General features: G+C 43.0%; 1 protein-coding gene across 2 annotated transcripts in view; it reads right to left on the bottom strand.

Moving 5' to 3' along the window:
• Positions 1 to 19,199, bottom strand: part of HBS1L (HBS1 like translational GTPase) — a 510,596-nt gene that overhangs the window by 466,674 nt on the left and 24,723 nt on the right. For both annotated transcript variants that reach the window (XM_053710901.1, XM_053710900.1), the window contains exon 3: positions 19,000 to 19,125. In XM_053710901.1, coding sequence (XP_053566876.1) covers positions 19,000 to 19,125 — 126 coding nt within the window. The remainder of the gene's footprint in view (positions 1 to 18,999; positions 19,126 to 19,199) is intronic.

Genomic DNA, 19,199 nt, shown 5'->3' with positions numbered 1-19,199 from the left:
ACATGTAGGTGTCCATGCTATTCCCAAGCACCATGCGTATATTAGCATTTACCTCTTTATGTCCATTAAGCACCTAATAGCTTGCGACTGGAAAACAGAGTCCCCACCTAGCTGGACAAGGGTCTGCTCTTATATGGCCTATATTTATACCATGGAAAAAGATAAACTGGGTAACTCTGACCTTTTTGAGCTCACTTGGGCTGACTGGAAAGACGAATACGACACATCCTGGAAACCTAATGTCCTGACCCCCTGCTAGCCTCCCACGGATGACATAAGGCCTTACCTTAGGATATGCCCTTCTAGTTTTGGGGGGGTTTACACGACATCCCTTCCCAGGACCAACCACTCCCCCCCTGCCCTCTTCTATCCCGCTCCTGGACATCCCCCCCCCTTCCCCCTTCCCCCCCCTTCCTTCCTGGTTTGGAGACCTGGGAGTCTCCCTCATATGAGTGTTATGATATCTCTTTAGATTATGACCAACTCTTGAGTTTTATATAGAGTTCAACGTACTTTAAACTGTGTAATACTATACTGTTCTGATGTCAATTGATGTCCTCACGCTGTTAATTTGTTTTTTACCTGTGTTTGTATTACTGATAAGCTCAATAAAGCTCTTTTGAAAACAAAACAAAACAAAAAAAAAAAAAAAAAAAAAACTTTCCAAGATAGTAACTTAATATCTATGGAATGTAGAGGTTCAAACAGAACCCCTTGAAGAACTGAAAGAACTAAATTTAGACTCCATGGAGGAGCCACAGGTCTGTAGACAGGCTTGATTCTGACTAAAGCCTGTACAAACGCCTGAATATCTGGCATGGCTGCCAGACGCTTGTGTAACAAAACAGACAGAGCAGATATCTGTCCCTTTAAAGAACTAGCTGACAGACCTTTCTCCAATCCTTCTTCCTTGGAATCCTAATCTTACTCCATGAGTAACCCTTGGATTCGCACCAGCAAAGATATTTCCGCCATATCTTATGGTAAATTTTCCTGGTGACAGGCTTTCTAGCCTGGATCAGAGTATCTATAACTGATTCCGAAAACCCACGCTTAGCTAGAATCAAGCGTTCAATCTCCAAGCAGTCAGTTGCAGAGAAACTAGGTTTGGATGTTCGAATGGACCTTGAATTAGAAGGTCCTGCCTCAAAGGCAGCTTACATGGTGGAACCGATGACATATTCACCAGGTCTGCATACCAAGTCCTGCGTGGCCACGCAGGAGCTATCAGAATTACCAAAGCCTTCTCCTGTTTGATCCTGGCTACTAGCCGGGGGAGAAGGGGAAATGGTGGAAAGACATAAGCTGGATTGAACGACCAAGGCGCTACTAAGGCATCTACGAATGTCTCCTTGGGATCCCTGGAACTGGACCCGTAACGTGTAACTTTGGAGTTCTGACGTGACGCCATCAGATCCAGATCTGGAATGCCCCAGAGCATGCACAGTTGCAATGGTCTTAAATTAATTTGAGCAAAAGGAACCACGTCCATTGCCACAACCATTAGTCCTATTACCTCCATGCACTGAGCTATGGAGGGTTGAGGAATGGATTGAAGAACTCGACAAGTGTTCAAAAGTTTTAATTTCCTGACCTCTGTCAGAAAGATTTTCATTTCTACCGAGTCTATTATTGTTCCCAGGAAGGGAACCCTTGTGAACGGGGACAGAGAACTTATTTTCTATATTCACCTTCCACCCGTGAGACCTTAGAAAGGCTAGAACAATGTCCGTATGAGCCCTTGCTTTGTGAAAGGACGCCTGTATTAAAATGTCGTCTAGGTAAGGTGCTACTGCAATGCCCCTTGGCCTTAGCACCGCTAGAAGGGACCCTAGCACCTTTGTGAAAATTCTGGGAGCAGTGGCCAATCCGAAGGGAAGAGCCACGAACTGGTAATGCTTGTCCAGAAAGGTGAACCTTAGAAACTGATGGTGATCTTTGTGGATAGGAATATGCAGGTACGCATCCTTTAAGTCCACGGTAGTCATATATTGACCCTCCTGGATCATTGGTAAAATTGTCCGAATGGTTTCCATTTTGAATGATGGAACTCTGAGGAATTTGTTTAGGATCTTTAAATCCAGAATAGGCCTGAAAGTTCCTTCCTTTTTGGGAACTACAAACAGGTTTGAGTAAAATCCCAGTCCTTGTTCTGCTGTTGGAACTGGGTTTATCACTCCCATTTTTAAAAGGTCTTCTACGCAATGTAAGAATGCCTGTCTCTTTATCTGGTCTAAAGATAAGCGAGACATGTGGAACCTTCCCCTTGGAGGAAGGTCCTTGAATTCTAGAAGATACCCCTGAGAGACAATTTCTAATGCCCAGGGGTCCGGAACATCTCTTGCCCAGGCCTGAGCAAAGAGAGAAAGTCTGCCCCCTACTAGATCCGGTCCCGGATCGGGGGCTACCCCTTCATGCTGTCTTGGTAGCAGCAGCAGGCTTTTTGGCCTATTTACCCTTGTTCCAACCTTGCAATGGTTTCCATGCTGGTTTGGGCTGGGGTGCGTTACCCTCTTGCCTAGTGGCTGTAGAGGTAGAAGCAGGTCCGTCCCTGAAATTGCAAAAGGAACGAAAATTAGACTTATTTTTAGCTTTGAAAGGTCTATCCTGCGGAAGGGCATGGTCCTTTCCCCCAGTGATATCTGAAATAATTTCTTTCAACTCTGGCCCGAATAGGGTCTTACCCTTGAAAGGAATATTAAGCAATTTTGTTTTGGACGACACATCCGCCGACCACGATTTTAGCCAAAGCGCCCTACGTGCCACTATTGCGAAACCAGAATTTTTCGCCGCTAATTTAGCTAACTGAAAAGCGGCATCTGTAATGAAAGAATTAGCCAACTTCAGGGCGTGAATTCTATCCATGACTTCATCATAAAAAGTCTCCTTCTGGAGCGAGTTTTCTAATTCCTCAAACCAAAAAGCAGCTGCAGTGGTTACAGGAATAATGCAAGAAATTGGTTGAAGAAGAAAACCTTGTTGAACAAAAATTTTCTTAAGTAAACCTTCTAATTTTTTATCCATAGGATCTTTGAAAGCGCAACTGTCTTCTATTGGTATAGTTGTGCACTTAGCTAGCGTTGAAACTGCCCCCTCTACCTTAGGGACCGTCTGCCACGCGTCCCTTCTGGGGTCAACAATGGGGAACATTTTCTTAAATATAGGAGGGGGAACATATAGGAGGGGGAATTATCCATTACTGCTGCTAACTGTTGCATAGTAATAGCAATTGGCGCGCTAGATGTACTGGGCATCGCTTGCGCGGGCATAGCTGGTGTTGACACAGAAGGAGAGGATAGTGAGCTATCCTCACTACCTTCAGCTAAAGAATCATCTTGGGCTATATCTTTAAGCGTGATTGTACGGTCCTTAAGCTGTTTGGACGCTATGGCACACTTCACACATAAATTTAATGGGGGAACCACCTTGGCCTTTGAACATACAGAAAATAGGTTATCTGAAGGGTCAGACATGTTTGACAGACTTAAACAGATCTTCAATACAATAAAAATTATTTTTGACAAAAACGTTACTGTGTCTTTAAATAATAAAAGTGCACACTTTATTACTAAAACATCAAAAAAACATCTAATAAACATCCGATTTTAATGAAATTTTCACCACAGTGTCTTAATGCTTTGAAATGATTGCACACAAATTTTTAGACCAATTAACCCCTTAATGCCCAAACCGGAGCTAATAACAGCAATTAACCTGTTAAAAACACTACAGTACTATGCCACAGCTTCCACTGTGGCCTTTACCTTCCTTAGGGATTATTTTAGTAGGAAATAAGCCTCTCTGGAGTCTTTTCTGATGCCTCTGGACTCCCCACGTGAAGCTGCATGAACTGCCTAAGCAAAACAACTGTGCAATTGAGGCCTGAAAATGAGGCCTCCTCCCTCTTCATTCCAGAGTGGAGGGGCCTTTCTGACTAGAATAGGTGTCCAAATAAGTGCCAGGCGCAAAATAAAACCCCAAAAGTGTTTTAAAGTCTTAAACACCTTATTTATAGTGAAAACATGCTAAAAAGCAATCGATTTAGCCCACAATAGTGTCAACCAGCATAGAGCCCTTAAAATAAGCCATAATTTTATACAGAGTCTAAGAAAAATGGCTTACCTATCCCAGAGGGGATTGCTGACAGTCTTCTAGCATTACTAGGTCTTGTTAGAAAAATGACTGATCATACCTGAAGCAATTAAGCCTGCAAACTGTTCCCCCCAACTGAAGTTCTCTGGTTTCACCAGTCCTGTGTGGGAACAGCAATGGATTTTAGTTACTGGTGCTAAAATCATATTCCTCTCGGCAGAAATCTTCATCACTTTCTGCTGCAGAGTAAATAGTACAAGCCGGCACCATTTTAAAATAACAAACTCTTGATAGAAGAATAAAAAACTACAACTAAACACCACAAACTCTTTACCACCCCCGTGGAGATGCTACTAGTTAGAGCGGCAAAGAGAATGACTGGGGGGGCGGAACCTGAGGGGAGCTATATGGACAGCTCTGCTGTGTGCTCTCTTTGCCACTTCCTGTAGGGATTGAGAATATCCTACAAGTAAGGATGAAGCCGTGGACCGGATACACCAATGTAGGAGAAATACAATTTGAGAAAAAACGGTACTGTGCCTTTAAATAATAAAAGCGCACACTTTGTTTACTAAATGTTCAAAAATGATCCAATCTGTCTGAAAATTTCACCGCACTATCTTAATGCTTTGTAATGATTGCACAGCAAATATCAAGCCAATTAACCCCTTAATGCCCGAACCGGAGCAACCTAAAGTTTACAACCGGTTAGCAAACTACAGCACCATGCCACAGCAATCTGCTGTGGCCCTACCTTGCCCTGGGGATTAGATTGATGAGAAATAAGCCTCTACAAAGTCCTCAAGAAGTTTTGGGACCCTCCACGTGAAGCTGCATGAAGCTCTCTGCAATATGAAGTGCGCAACTGAGGTGCGAAATTTAGGCCCCCTCCCTCTCCACTCCAGAGTTGTGGGGCCTTCAAAACCCTAAATAGGTGTCTAAAATTCTGCCATGTGGAATAAAACCACAAATAACACTCCAAAAGTGATAAAAACTTGTACAATGATTATAATTTTACTATAAAATAATCGATTGCCCTTTAACAGTGTCCACCAGTCATTTAGCCCTGTTAAATAAGCCTTCTTTCTATACTGAGTCTCAGAATATGGCTTACCTTCCCCACATGGGGATTCTTGTCAGTCTTCTAGCATTACTAAGTCTTGACTGAAAAAGATGACTGAACATACCATGTAGCAGTTAAGCCTGCAAACTGTTCCCCCCAACTGAAGCTTCTGGTACTCCCCAGTCCTGTGTGGGAACAGCAGTGGATTTTAGTTACAACATGCTAAAATCATTTTCGTCTCAGCAGAATTCTTCATCACTTTCTGCTACAGAGTAAATAGTACAAACCGGCACTATTTAAAAATAACAAACTTTTGATTGAAGATATAAAAAACTACAAATCTAACACCACATTCACTTTACCCTCCCGTGGAGATGCTACTTGTTAGAGCGGCAAAGAGAATGACTGGGGGGGGCGGAGCCGGAGGGGGAGCTATATGGACAGCTCTGCTGTGTGTTCTCTTTGCCACTTCCTGTAGGGAATGAGAATATCCCACAAGTAAGGATGAATCCGTGGACTGGATACACCTTGTAAGAGAAAACATAATTTATGTAAGAACTTACCTGATAAATTCATTTCTTTCATATTAGCAAGAGTCCATGAGCTAGTGACGTATGGGATATACATTCCTACCAGGAGGGGCAAAGTTTCCCAAACCTCAAAATGCCTATAAATACACCCCTCGCCACACCCACAAATCAGTTTAACGAATAGCCAAGAAGTGGGGTGATAAGAAAAAAGTGCGAAAGCATAAAAAATAAGGAATTGGAATAATTGTGCTTTATACAAAAAAATCATAACCACCACAAAAAAGGGTGGGCCTCATGGACTCTTGCTAATATGAAAGAAATGAATTTATCAGGTAAGTTCTTACATAAATTATGTTTTCTTTCATGTAATTAGCAAGAGTCCATGAGCTAGTGACGTATGGGATAATGACTACCCAAGATGTGGATCTTTCCACGCAAGAGTCACTAGAGAGGGAGGGATAAAATAAAGACAGACAATTCCTGCTGAAAATAATCCACACCCAAAATAAAGTTTAAATGAAAACATAAGCAGAAGATTCAAACTGAAACAGCTGCTATGTACTTTTCTACCAAAAACTGCTTCAGAAGAAGAAAACACATCAAAATGGTAGAATTTAGAAAAAGTATGCAAAGAAGACCAAGTTGCTGCTTTGCAAATTTGATCAACCGAAGCTTCATTCCTAAACGCCCAGGAAGTAGAAACTGACCTAGTAGAATGAGCTGTAATCCTCTGAGGCGGAGTTTTACCCGACTCAACATAGGCATGATGAATTAAAGATTTCAACCAAGATGCCAAAGAAATGGCAGAAGCTTTCTGGCCTTTTCTAGAACCGGAAAAGATGACAAATAGACTAGAAGTCTTTCGGAAAGTCTTAGTAGCTTCAACATAATATTTCAAAGCTCTAACAACATCCAAAGAATGCAATGATTTCTCCTTAGAATTCTTAGGATTAGGGCATAATGAAGGAACTACAATTTCTCTACTAATGTTGTTGGAATTCACAACCTTAGGTAAAAATTCAAAAGAAGTTCGCAACACTGCCTTATCCTGATGAAAAATCAGAAAAGGAGACTCACAAGAAAGAGCAGACAATTCAGAGACTCTTCTGGCAGAAGAGATGGCCAAAAGGAACAAAACTTTCCAAGAAAGTAATTTAATGTCCAATGAATGCATAGGTTCAAACGGAGGAGCTTGAAGAGCCCCCAGAACCAAATTCAAACTCCAAGGAGGAGAAATTGACTTAATGACAGGTTTAATACGAACCAAGGCTTGTACAAAACAATGAATATCAGGAAGATTAGCAATCTTTCTGTGAAAAAGAACAGAAAGAGCAGAGATTTGACCTTTCAAGGAACTTGCGGACCAACCTTTATCTAAACCATCCTGAAGAAACTGTAAAATTCTCGGAATTCTAAAAGAATGCCAGGAAAAATGATGAGAAAGACACCAAGAAATATAAGTCTTCCAGACTCTATAATATATCTCCCTAGATACAGAATTACGAGCCTGTAACATAGTATTAATCACAGAGTCAGAGAAACCTCTTTGACCAAGAATCAAGCGTTCAATCTCCATACCTTTAAATTTAAGGATTTGAGATCCTGATGGAAAAAAGGACCTTGCGACAGAAGGTCTGGTCTTAACGGAAGAGTCCACGGTTGGCAAGAGGCCATCCGGACAAGATCCGCATACCAAAACCTGTGAGGCCATGCTGGAGCTACCACCAGAACAAACGAGCATTCCTTCAGAATCTTGGAGATTACTCTTGGAAGAAGAACTAGAGGCGGAAAGATATAGGCAGGATGATACTTCCAAGGAAGTGATAATGCATCCACTGCCTCCGCCTGAGGATCCCGGGATCTGGACAGATACCTGGGAAGTTTCTTGTTTAGATGAGAAGCCATCAGATCTATTTCTGGAAGTTCCCACATTTGAAGAATCTGAAGAAATACCTCTGGGTGAAGAGACCATTCGTCCGGATGCAACGTTTGACGACTGAGATAATCCGCTTCCCAATTGTCTATTCCTGGAATATGAACCGCAGAGATTAGACAGGAGCTGGATTCCACCCAAACCAGAATTCGAGATACTTCTTTCATAGCCAGAGGACTGTGAGTTCCTCCTTGATGATTGATGTATGCCACAGTTGTGACATTGTCTGTCTGAAAACAAATGAACGATTCTCTCTTCAGAAGAGGCCAAGACTGAAGAGCTCTGAAAATTGCACGGAGTTCCAAAATATTGATCGGTAATCTCACCTCCTGAGATTCCCAAACCCCTTGTGCTGTCAGAGACCCCCACACAGCTCCCCAACCTGTAAGACTTGCATCTGTTGAAATTACAGTCCAGGTCGGAAGAACAAAAGAAGCCCCTTGAACTAAACGATGGTGATCTGTCCACCACGTCAGAGAGTGTCGTACAATCGGTTTTAAAGATATTGAGATATCTTTGTGTAATCCCTGCACCACTGGTTCAGCATACAGAGCTGAAGAGGCCGCATGTGAAAACGAGCAAAGGGGATCGCGTCCGATGCCGCAGTCATAAGACCTAGAATTTCCATGCATAAGGCTACCGAAGGGAAAGATTGTGACTGAAGGTTTCGACAAGCTGATATCAACTTTAGATGTCTCATGTCTATCAAAGATAGAGTCATGGATACTGAATCTATCTGAAAACCTAAAAAGGTTACCTAAGTCTGAGGAATCAATTAACTTTTTGGTAAATTGATCCTCCAACCATGATGTTGAAGAAACAACACAAGTCGATTCGAATGAGATTCTGCTAAATATGAAGACTGAGCAAGTACCAAGATATCGTCCAAATAAGGAATACCACAATACCCTGTTCTCTGATTAGAGACAGAAGGGCACCGAGAACCTTCGTAAAAAATTCTTGGAGCTGTAGCTAGGCCAAACGGCAGAGCCACAAACTGGTAATGCTTATCTAGGAAAGAGAATCTCAGAAACTGATAGTGATCTGGATGAATCGGAATATGCAGATATGCATCCTGTAAAACTATAGTAGACATATAATGCCCTTGTTGAACAAAAGGCAGGAAAGTCCTTACAGTTACCATTTTGAATGTTGGTATCCTTACATAACGATTCAATATTTTTAGATCCAGAACTGGTCTGAAGGAATTTTCCTTCTTTGGTACAATGAAGAGATTTGAATAAAAACCCCAGTCCCTGTTCCAGAACTGGAACTGGCAAAATTACTCCAGCCAACTCTAGATCTGAAACACATTTCAGAAATGCTTGAGCCTTCGCTGGGTTTACTGGGACACGGGAAAGAAAAAATCTCTTTGCAGGAGGCCTTATCTTGAAGCCAATTCTGTACCCTTCTGAAACAATGTTCTGAATCCAAAGATTGTGAACGGAATTGATCCAAATTTCTTAGAAAAAACGTAATCTGCCCCCTACCAGCTGAGCTGGAATGAGGGCCGCACCTTCATGTGGACTTAGGAGCTGGCTTTGATTTTCTAAAAGGCTTGGATTTATTCCAGACTGGAGATGGTTTCCAAACTGATACCGCTCCTGAGGATGAAGGATCAGGTTTTTGTTCCTTGTTGTGACAAAAGGAATGAAAACGATCATTACCCTGGAAAGAAAGGGAAAGCAGAGTAGACTTAGAAGACATAACAGCATTCCAAGTCTTAAGCCATAAAGCTCTTCTAGCTAAAATAGCTAGAGACATATACCCGACATCAACTCTAATGATATCAAAGATGGCATTACAAATAAAATTATTAGCATGTTGAAGAATAAAAATGCTATGAGAATTATGATCTGTTACTTGTTGCGCTAAAGCTTCTAACCAAAAGATGAAGCTGCAGCAACATCCGCTAAAGATATAGCAGGTCTAAGAAGATTACCTGAACACAAGTAAGCTTTTCTTAGAAAGGATTCAATTTTCCTATCTAAAGGATCCTTAAGGAAGTACCATCTGCCGTAGGAATAGTACGCTTAACAAGAGTAGAGACAGCCCCATCAACTTTAGGGATTTTGTCCCAAAACTCTAATCTGTCAGATGGCACAGGATATAATTGCTTAAAACGTTTAGAAGGAGTAAATGAATTACCCAAATTATTCCATTCCCTGGAAATTACTTCAGAAATAGCACTAGGGACAGGAAAAAACTTCTGGAATAACTACAGGAGATTTAAAAACCTTATCTAAACGTTTAGATTTAGTATCAAGAGGACCAGAATCCTCAATTTCTAATGCAATTAGGACTTCTTTAAGTAAAGAACGAATACATTTCATTTTAAATAAATATGAAGATTTATCAGCATCAACCTCTGAGACAGAATCCTCTGAACCAGAAGAACTATTATCAGAATCAGAATGATGATGTTCATTTAAAAATTCATCTGAAAAATGAGAAGTTTTAAAAGACTTTTTACATTTACTAGAAGGAGGAATAACAGACATAGCCTTCTTAATGGATTTAAAAACAAAATCTCTTATGTTATCAGGAACACTCTGAGTATTAGATGTTGACAGAACAGCAACAGGTAATGTAACAGTACTTAAAGGAAATATTATCTGCATAAACAGTTTGTCGTGACAAAACAGTACAAACAACAGCTGGAGGAACAGATACCATAAGTTTACAGTAGATACACTTAGCTTTGGTAGCTCCAGCCCCAGGCAGGGATATTCCAGAAGTATCTTCTGACTCAGCTTCAACGTGGGACATCTTGCAGTATGTAATAGAAAAAACAACATATAAAGCAAAATTGATCAAATTCCTTAAATGACAGTTTCAGGAATGGGAAAAAAATGCCAGAGAATAAGCTTCTAGCAACCAGAAGCAAAAAAATCAATGAGACTTAAATAATGTGGAGACGCCCATATTTTTTCGCGCCAAAAAAGACGCCCACATTATTTGGCGCCTAAATGCTTTTGGCGCCAAAAATGACGCCACATCCGGAACGCCGACACTTTTGGCGCAAAAGAACGTCAAAAATGACGCAACTTCCGGCGACACGTATGACGCCGGAAACAGAAAATATTTTTTGCGCCAAAAAAGTCCACGCCAAGAATGACGCAGTAAAATGAAGCATTTTCAGCCCCCGCGAGCCTAACAGCCCACAGGGAAAGTCAAATTTTTAAGGTAAGAAAAAAATTAATTATTCATATGCATTATCCCAAATATGAAACTGACTGTCTGAAATAAGGAATGTTGAACATCCTGAGTCAAGGCAAATAAATGTTTGAATACATATATTTAGAACTTTATATAAAAAGTGCCCAACCATAGCTTAGAGTGTCACAGAAAATAAGACTTACTTACCCCAGGACACTCATCTACATGTAGTAGAAAGCCAAACCAGTACTGAAACGAGAATCAGTAGAGGAAATGGTATATATAAGAGTATATCGTCGATCTGAAAAGGGAGGTAAGAGATGAATCTCTACGACCGATAACAGAGAACCTATGAAATAGACCCCGTAGAAGGAGATCACTGCATTCAAATAGGCAATACTCTCCTCACATCCCTCTGACATTCACTGCACGCTGAGAGGAAAACTGGGCTCCAACCTGCTGCAGAGCGCATATCAACGTAGAATCTAGCACAAACTTACTTCACCACCTCCATAGGAGGCAAAGTTTGTAAAACTGATTTGTGGGTGTGGTGAGGGGTGTATTTATAGGCATTTTGAGGTTTGGGAAACTTTGCCCCTCCTGGTAGGAATGTATATCCCATACGTCACTAGCTCATGGACTCTTGCTAATTACATGAGAGAGAGAGAGAGAGAGAGAGAGAGAGAGAGCGCAAAAGAGACGGGGGAGAGAGAGCGCAAAAGAGACGGGGGAGAGAGAGAGCGCAAAAGAGACGGGGGAGAGAGAGAGCGCAAAAGAGACGGGGGAGAGAGAGAGCGCAAAAGAGACGGGGGAGAGAGAGAGCGCAAAAGAGACGGGGGAGAGAGAGAGCGCAAAAGAGACGGGGGAGAGAGAGAGCGCAAAAGAGACGGGGGAGAGAGAGAGCGCAAAAGAGACGGGGGAGAGAGAGAGCGCAAAAGAGACGGGGGAGAGAGAGAGCGCAAAAGAGACGGGGGAGAGAGAGAGCGCAAAAGAGACGGGGGAGAGAGAGAGCGCAAAAGAGACGGGGGAGAGAGAGAGCGCAAAAGAGACGGGGGGGAGAGAGAGCGCAAAAGAGACGGGGGGGAGAGAGAGCGCAAAAGAGACGGGGGGGAGAGAGAGCGCAAAAGAGACGGGGGGGGAGAGAGAGCGCAAAAGAGACGGGGGAGAGAGAGAGCGCAAAAGAGACGGGGGAGAGAGAGAGCGCAAAAGAGACGGGGGAGAGAGAGAGCGCAAAAGAGACGGGGGGGAGAGAGAGCGCAAAAGAGACGGGGGGAGAGAGAGCGCAAAAGAGACGGGGGAGAGAGAGCGCAAAAGAGACGGGGGAGAGAGAGCGCAAAAGAGACGGGGGAGAGAGAGCGCAAAAGAGACGGGGGAGAGAGAGCGCAAAAGAGACGGGGGAGAGAGAGCGCAAAAGAGACGGGGGAGAGAGAGCGCAAAAGAGACGGGGGAGAGACGGGGGAGAGACGGGGGAGAGAGAGCACAAAAGAGACGGGGGAGAGACGGGGGAGAGAGAGCACAAAAGAGACGGGGGAGAGAGAGCGCAAAAGAGACGGGGGAGAGAGAGCGCAAAAGAGACGGGGGAGAGAGAGCGCAAAAGAGACGGGGGAGAGAGAGCGCAAAAGAGACGGGGGAGAGAGAGCGCAAAAGAGACGGGGGAGAGAGAGCGCAAAAGAGACGGGGGAGAGAGAGCGCAAAAGAGACGGGGGAGAGAGAGCGCAAAAGAGACGGGGGAGAGAGAGCGCAAAAGAGACGGGGGAGAGAGAGCGCAAAAGAGACGGGGGAGAGAGAGCGCAAAAGAGACGGGGGAGAGAGAGCGCAAAAGAGACGGGGGAGAGAGAGCGCAAAAGAGACGGGGGAGAGAGAGCGCAAAAGAGACGGGGGAGAGAGAGCGCAAGAGAGACGGGGGAGAGAGAGCGCAAAAGAGACGGGGGAGAGAGAGCGCAAAAGAGACGGGGGAGAGAGAGCGCAAAAGAGACGGGGGAGAGAGAGCGCAAAAGAGACGGGGGAGAGAGAGCGCAAAAGAGACGGGGGAGAGAGAGCGCAAAAGAGACGGGGGAGAGAGAGCGCAAAAGAGACGGGGGAGAGAGAGCGCAAAAGAGACGGGGGAGAGAGAGCGCAAAAGAGACGGGGGAGAGAGAGCGCAAAAGAGACGGGGGAGAGAGAGCGCAAAAGAGACGGGGGAGAGAGAGCGCAAAAGAGACGGGGGAGAGAGAGCGCAAAAGAGACGGGGGAGAGAGAGCGCAAAAGAGACGGGGGAGAGAGAGCGCAAAAGAGACGGGGGAGAGAGAGCGCAAAAGAGACGGGGGAGAGAGAGCGCAAAAGAGACGGGGGAGAGAGAGCGCAAAAGAGACGGGGGAGAGAGAGCGCAAAAGAGACGGGGGAGAGAGAGCGCAAAAGAGACGGGGGAGAGAGAGCGCAAAAGAGACGGGGGAGAGAGAGCGCAAAAGAGACGGGGGAGAGAGAGCGCAAAAGAGACGGGGGAGAGAGAGCGCAAAAGAGACGGGGGAGAGAGAGCGCAAAAGAGACGGGGGTAGAGAGAGCGCAAAAGAGACGGGGGAGAGAGAGCGCAAAAGAGACGGGGGAGAGAGAGCGCAAAAGAGACGGGGGAGAGAGAGCGCAAAAGAGACGGGGGAGAGAGAGCGCAAAAGAGACGGGGGAGAGAGAGCGCAAAAGAGACGGGGGAGAGAGAGCGCAAAAGAGACGGGGGAGAGAGAGCGCAAAAGAGACGGGGGAGAGAGAGCGCAAAAGAGACGGGGGAGAGAGAGCGCAAAAGAGACGGGGGAGAGAGAGCGCAAAAGAGACGGGGGAGAGAGAGCGCAAAAGAGACGGGGGAGAGAGAGCGCAAAAGAGACGGGGGAGAGAGAGCGCAAAAGAGACGGGGGAGAGAGAGCGCAAAAGAGACGGGGGAGAGAGAGCGCAAAAGAGACGGGGGAGAGAGAGCGCAAAAGAGACGGGGGAGAGAGAGCGCAAAAGAGACGGGGGAGAGAGAGCGCAAAAGAGACGGGGGAGAGAGAGCGCAAAAGAGACGGGGGAGAGAGAGCGCAAAAGAGACGGGGGAGAGAGAGCGCAAAAGAGACGGGGGAGAGAGAGCGCAAAAGAGACGGGGGAGAGAGAGCGCAAAAGAGACGGGGGAGAGAGAGCGCAAAAGAGACGGGGGAGAGAGAGCGCAAAAGAGACGGGGGAGAGAGAGCGCAAAAGAGACGGGGGAGAGAGAGCGCAAAAGAGACGGGGGAGAGAGAGCGCAAAAGAGACGGGGGAGAGAGAGCGCAAAAGAGACGGGGGAGAGCGCAAAAGAGACGGGGGAGAGAGAGCGCAAAAGAGACGGGGGAGAGAGAGCGCAAAAGAGACGGGGGAGAGCGCAAAAGAGACGGGGGAGAGAGAGCGCAAAAGAGACGGGGGAGAGAGAGCGCAAAAGAGACGGGGGAGAGAGAGCGCAAAAGAGACGGGGGAGAGAGAGCGCAAAAGAGACGGGGGAGAGAGAGCGCAAAAGAGACGGGGGAGAGAGAGCGCAAAAGAGACGGGGGAGAGAGAGCACAAAAGAGACGGGGGAGAGAGAGCACAAAAGAGACGGGGGAGAGGGAGCACAAAAGAGACGGGGGAGAGAGAGCACAAAAGAGACGGGGGAGAGAGAGCACAAAAGAGACGGGGGAGAGAGAGCACAAAAGAGACGGGGGAGAGAGAGCACAAAAGAGACGGGGGAGAGAGAGCACAAAAGAGACGGGGGAGAGAGAGCACAAAAGAGACGGGGGAGAGAGAGCACAAAAGAGACGGGGGAGAGAGAGCACAAAAGAGACGGGGGAGAGAGAGCACAAAAGAGACGGGGGAGAGAGAGCACAAAAGAGACGGGGGAGAGAGAGCACAAAAGAGACGGGGGAGAGAGAGCACAAAAGAGACGGGGGAGAGAGAGCACAAAAGAGACGGGGGAGAGAGAGCACAAAAGAGATGGGGGAGAGAGAGCACAAAAGAGATGGGGGAGAGAGAGCACAAAAGAGATGGGGGAGAGAGAGCACAAAAGAGATGGGGGAGAGAGAGCACAAAAGAGATGGGGGAGAGAGAGCACAAAAGAGATGGGGGAGAGAGAGCACAAAAGAGATGGGGGAGAGAGAGCGCAAAAGAGATGGGGGAGAGAGAGCGCAAAAGAGATGGGGGAGAGAGCGCAAAAGAGAGGGGGAGAGAGAGAGCGCAAAAGAGAGGGGGAGAGAGTGCAAAAGAGAGAGGGGGAGAGAGAGAGGCAAAAGAGAGGGGGAGAGAGAGCGCAAAAGAGAGGGGGGAAAGAGAGAGTGCAAAAGAGAGGGGGGAAAGAGAGAGTGCAAAAGAGAGGGGGGAAAGAGAGAGTGCAAAAGAGAGGGGGGAAAGAGAGCGTGCAAAAGAGAGGGGGAAGAGAGAGCTCAAAAGAGAGGGGGGGGGAGAGAGAGCAAAAGAGAGGGGGAGGGAGAGAGCGCAAGGGGTGGGACCGCTGTACTGCAAAAAATGGCCCGTGTGAACGGGCTTTAGGACTAGTAGTATATAATCAGTAGTCAAGCATACTCACTGGTGCTGTCTGTCTCGTTCCAGATGCGACCATACCATAAACAAACATTTAAAATTTGTGATGTACAACCATCAAAAAAGATCCACTACCTGGCACAGAGTACCACTGGGAAAGTTAAAGGGACACTGTACCCAAAAAAATTATTTTGTGATTCAAATTGAGCATGAAATTTTAAGCAACTTTCTAATTTACTCCTATTATCAAATTTTCTTCATTCTCTTGGTATCTTTATTTGAAATGCAAGAATGTAAGTTTAGATGCCGGCCCATTTTTGGTGAACAACCTGGGTTGTCCTTGCTGATTGGTGGATAAATTCATCCACCAATAAAAAAACTGCTGTCCAGAGTACTGAAACCAAAAAAAAGCTTAGATGCCTTCTTTTTCAAATAATGATAGCAAGAGAATGAAGAAAAATTGATAATAGGAGTAAATTAGAAAGTTGCTTAAAATTGCATGCTCTTTCTGAATTACAAAAGAAAAATTTTGGGTACAGTGTCCCTTTAAGGGCAACTTTCCTATGAGATCCATACATGTATGTCACACTGCATACAATAAATCCCCAGGGCCTGACCAATTACCTTCTGAAATCTATAAAATTTTTAGTAAAGAGATTACTCCTTTATTGACGGATTTATTTAATCTGTATTACTCAGGTAAAGATCCAGTATCCAAATTTTTTACGAGAGCAACTACTACCTTGATTCTTAAAAAAGGGAAAAATCCCCATCTAACAGATTCTTATCGGCCAATTTTGCTGCTAAATGCAGACTATAAAATATTGGCCACAATAGTAGCTAAAAGACTTAAAGAAGTGATGGACAGCCTTATTTCAGCAAATCAAACAGGTTTTATGAGGAATAGATCTTTGACACTAAATATTAGAAAAACATGGTCAATTTTGGATTATTGGTGGAATATTGGAGAACGGGGAAATGAAAGTAGAATGGATGATCTGGCACTAATAACAATTGATGCTGAAAAAGCTTTTGACGCAGTACAGTGGGATCATTTATTCTATACCCTGAATAATTTCGGTTTTGGGGGAAATTTTGTTAATTATATTAAATCTATTTATGATAGCCCAATATCTGCCATTTCAATAAATGGGATGTCTATGCCTGAAATTAGCCTGGGAAGAGGTACACGCCAGGGATGTCCGCTGTCTCCATTATTATTCAATTTAGTAATTGAACCACTAGCTAGAAAATTAAATCAAATTTTACAAGGAATTATATGCAAATCAGTAGAAACAAAGATTTTATTATATGCAGATGATGTTATCTTTCTGAGAAACACAAAAACAAATCTCCCTATTCTCATGGATTTTCTTAATAAATTCGGGTCCTTTACAGGATATAAAGTAAATATGACTAAGTCGGAACTGATGTGGATTAGGAAAACAAAAAATTCGGTACAAAATAGTCAATTTAGAGAAGTTGAGACAACACTATATTTAGGTATCTGGTTAAATAAGAACTTAAATAAATGGTATGAGGAAACTTATAACCCCATTTTCGTAAAAGTAATCAGCTCTCTGGAACTATGGAGAAAGCTTCCTCTGTCCCTTTCCGGAAAAATTAATTTAGTAAAAATGGTTTTGTTTCCAAAACTTTTATATAAACTACAAAATCTGCCCCTGTTACTAAAAAAAAAGATATTAAACTGTTTAATAAAGGTCTCACTACCTTTTTTTTAAGGGGAAAAGAAAGTTAGATACTCTATAAGTAGACTCTGCCAACATAAAAATGTTGGGGGGTTCTCCTAACCGTCAGTGCAAGATTATAATATAGCTTGCTTAATCAAAATAGCAGCTGAATGGCTCCTAGGAGAAAATCATTTTACTTCAAAATAGCTGGAGCTGACCCTAGTGAGTCCATTCTCTCTCAAAGCACTATTACATTTAGATTTGAAATTAATACCAAAAGAGTGTAAGAATGTAGTGATATATACTATAATAAGAGCGTGGCAGATATATTGTAAAAAAAAATTGATCTAGACTATAGGAAATCTGAATATCTCGAAATTACGAGAAATCCACTATTCCCAAAGGCAGCAAGGTCTGAAGTTTTTTTCAGGTGGAGGCGAGCAGGATTGATATTTGTTTCACAAATATTGACTAAAGTTAATGGAAATGAGATAATAAAACTTTTTGAAGAATTAAGACAAGAATTTAATTTACCGCAGAAAGATTTTTTTTGCATATCTCCAACTTAGACATTGGCTGAATGAAATAAAAAGGGGATATAAAGAAAAGGGGAATTGGGAATATCCAGACTCATGTTTTAAGATCTGTGGAATAGGGAACTATTCTATTAATAAATGGTATAAGGGTTTAAGGAAGGAAGAGGATGAACAAGGTATTAAAAACTTGATTATGAAATGGCACCTGAAAGGCTTAAAAACAGTAGATGAAGAAGTAATTAAGAATAGTTTAATTCATGGAAGGCTTCACAAGCAACTATATTCAGGGAAGCGCATATAAACATGATTCATCAGAACTATCTAACGCCCTCTCTCCTTCATAGATGGAGCAAAGATTATAGCGATAAATGTATTAAATGTCAAAAGATTTCAGCTGACTTGATACACTATATTTGGGAGTGCCCTAGGATTAATCAATTTTGGAAGAGGGTTAACTATTGGTTAATGCATATTCTTTAAGAGAATTATAATATGCAATTGGAAGTAATAATTTTTCTCTTACCAAAACAAAATAGATATAGGAATAGAGATTTTATAAATATAGCAATTCTAATAGGAAGGAATTTAATTACTAAAAAATGGATTTAAAAAAAAAGTCCCACTATTGCAGAGTTTGTTAAACAAATGTACAATTTATTAATTTTGGAACAATGCGCAACAGATCCAGCAAAGGAAAACAACAAAAAAATCTTTTTTAAGAAATGGGGAGATTTGATTAAATCTTATTCTCAGGATATACATTTAATAATCCGACCTTTTTACCACTCAATATACGTGCAAGAAGAAATTTTAAGGGGGAATCTCCCCCAATTTTGAGAGAATCGGGAGATGTGGCCGGGGGGTGGGGCGGGGATCTCCCTGGGTTTTTTTTTTTTCCCCGTTTAAAATAAGTAAGACCTATGTAAGCCAATGAAATGAGGTGCAAATATATTGCTGAGGTGAATTGATATGAGGGAGGGGAAGGAAATATTGGAGCATAGCTTAGCTATGACACAGACATCATTATTTAGGGTAAGGCAAATATTTATTCATACTGCCGATTAGTAGTTAGTAGGTATAAGAAGAGATTAAGAAATGAAAGGGGTTGATTTAAGAGCGTGGATGCTATTTAATTTATGTTTTGTATTTATATTGCAATGAAAGCCTTGTCTTTGTAATGTAATAAGTTACACGCTGATTGTTATAGGATAATTTGAGAGGTGTTTGTACCCAATTCTCTGATATTCTGTTTAAGAATTGAATAAGATGGGTGTTTGAATATGGAAAATCAATAAAGAGATTATAAAAAAAAAAAAAAAAAAAAAAAAAAAAAACACATCTTTAGATAGAATTGCCCTCAAAAAGCATTTGATTAACAAAAACCTAAAAAAAAAAATCTGATTTTTTAATTTTTGTTAAAAATCATTGATTTTTAGCCATCGTGAATAAAACTGAAGTAATGATATTGTTAAAATAAGACAAAATAAAGATACACACAAAAGCACATTACCTTGATCCACAGAACTTTGAGAGGTATTCACATGATTATCGGGCTCATCTTCTATATCCTCCTCTTCTTCCAGTGGTTCAGTGAAGCTCATATGTCTGTCCCGCTTGGAGTATATAAACTGAGCAGCTATATTTATGATGGAAGAAAACAAATACAAAATATGTAAAACAAGAAAAGCACTTAAATTATTTTAAAAGCAT

Source organism: Bombina bombina, chromosome 4, assembly GCF_027579735.1.
Source record: "Bombina bombina isolate aBomBom1 chromosome 4, aBomBom1.pri, whole genome shotgun sequence".
Taxonomy (NCBI): Eukaryota; Metazoa; Chordata; class Amphibia; order Anura; family Bombinatoridae; genus Bombina; species Bombina bombina.
This window is presented reverse-complemented; position numbering and strand designations above follow the sequence as displayed.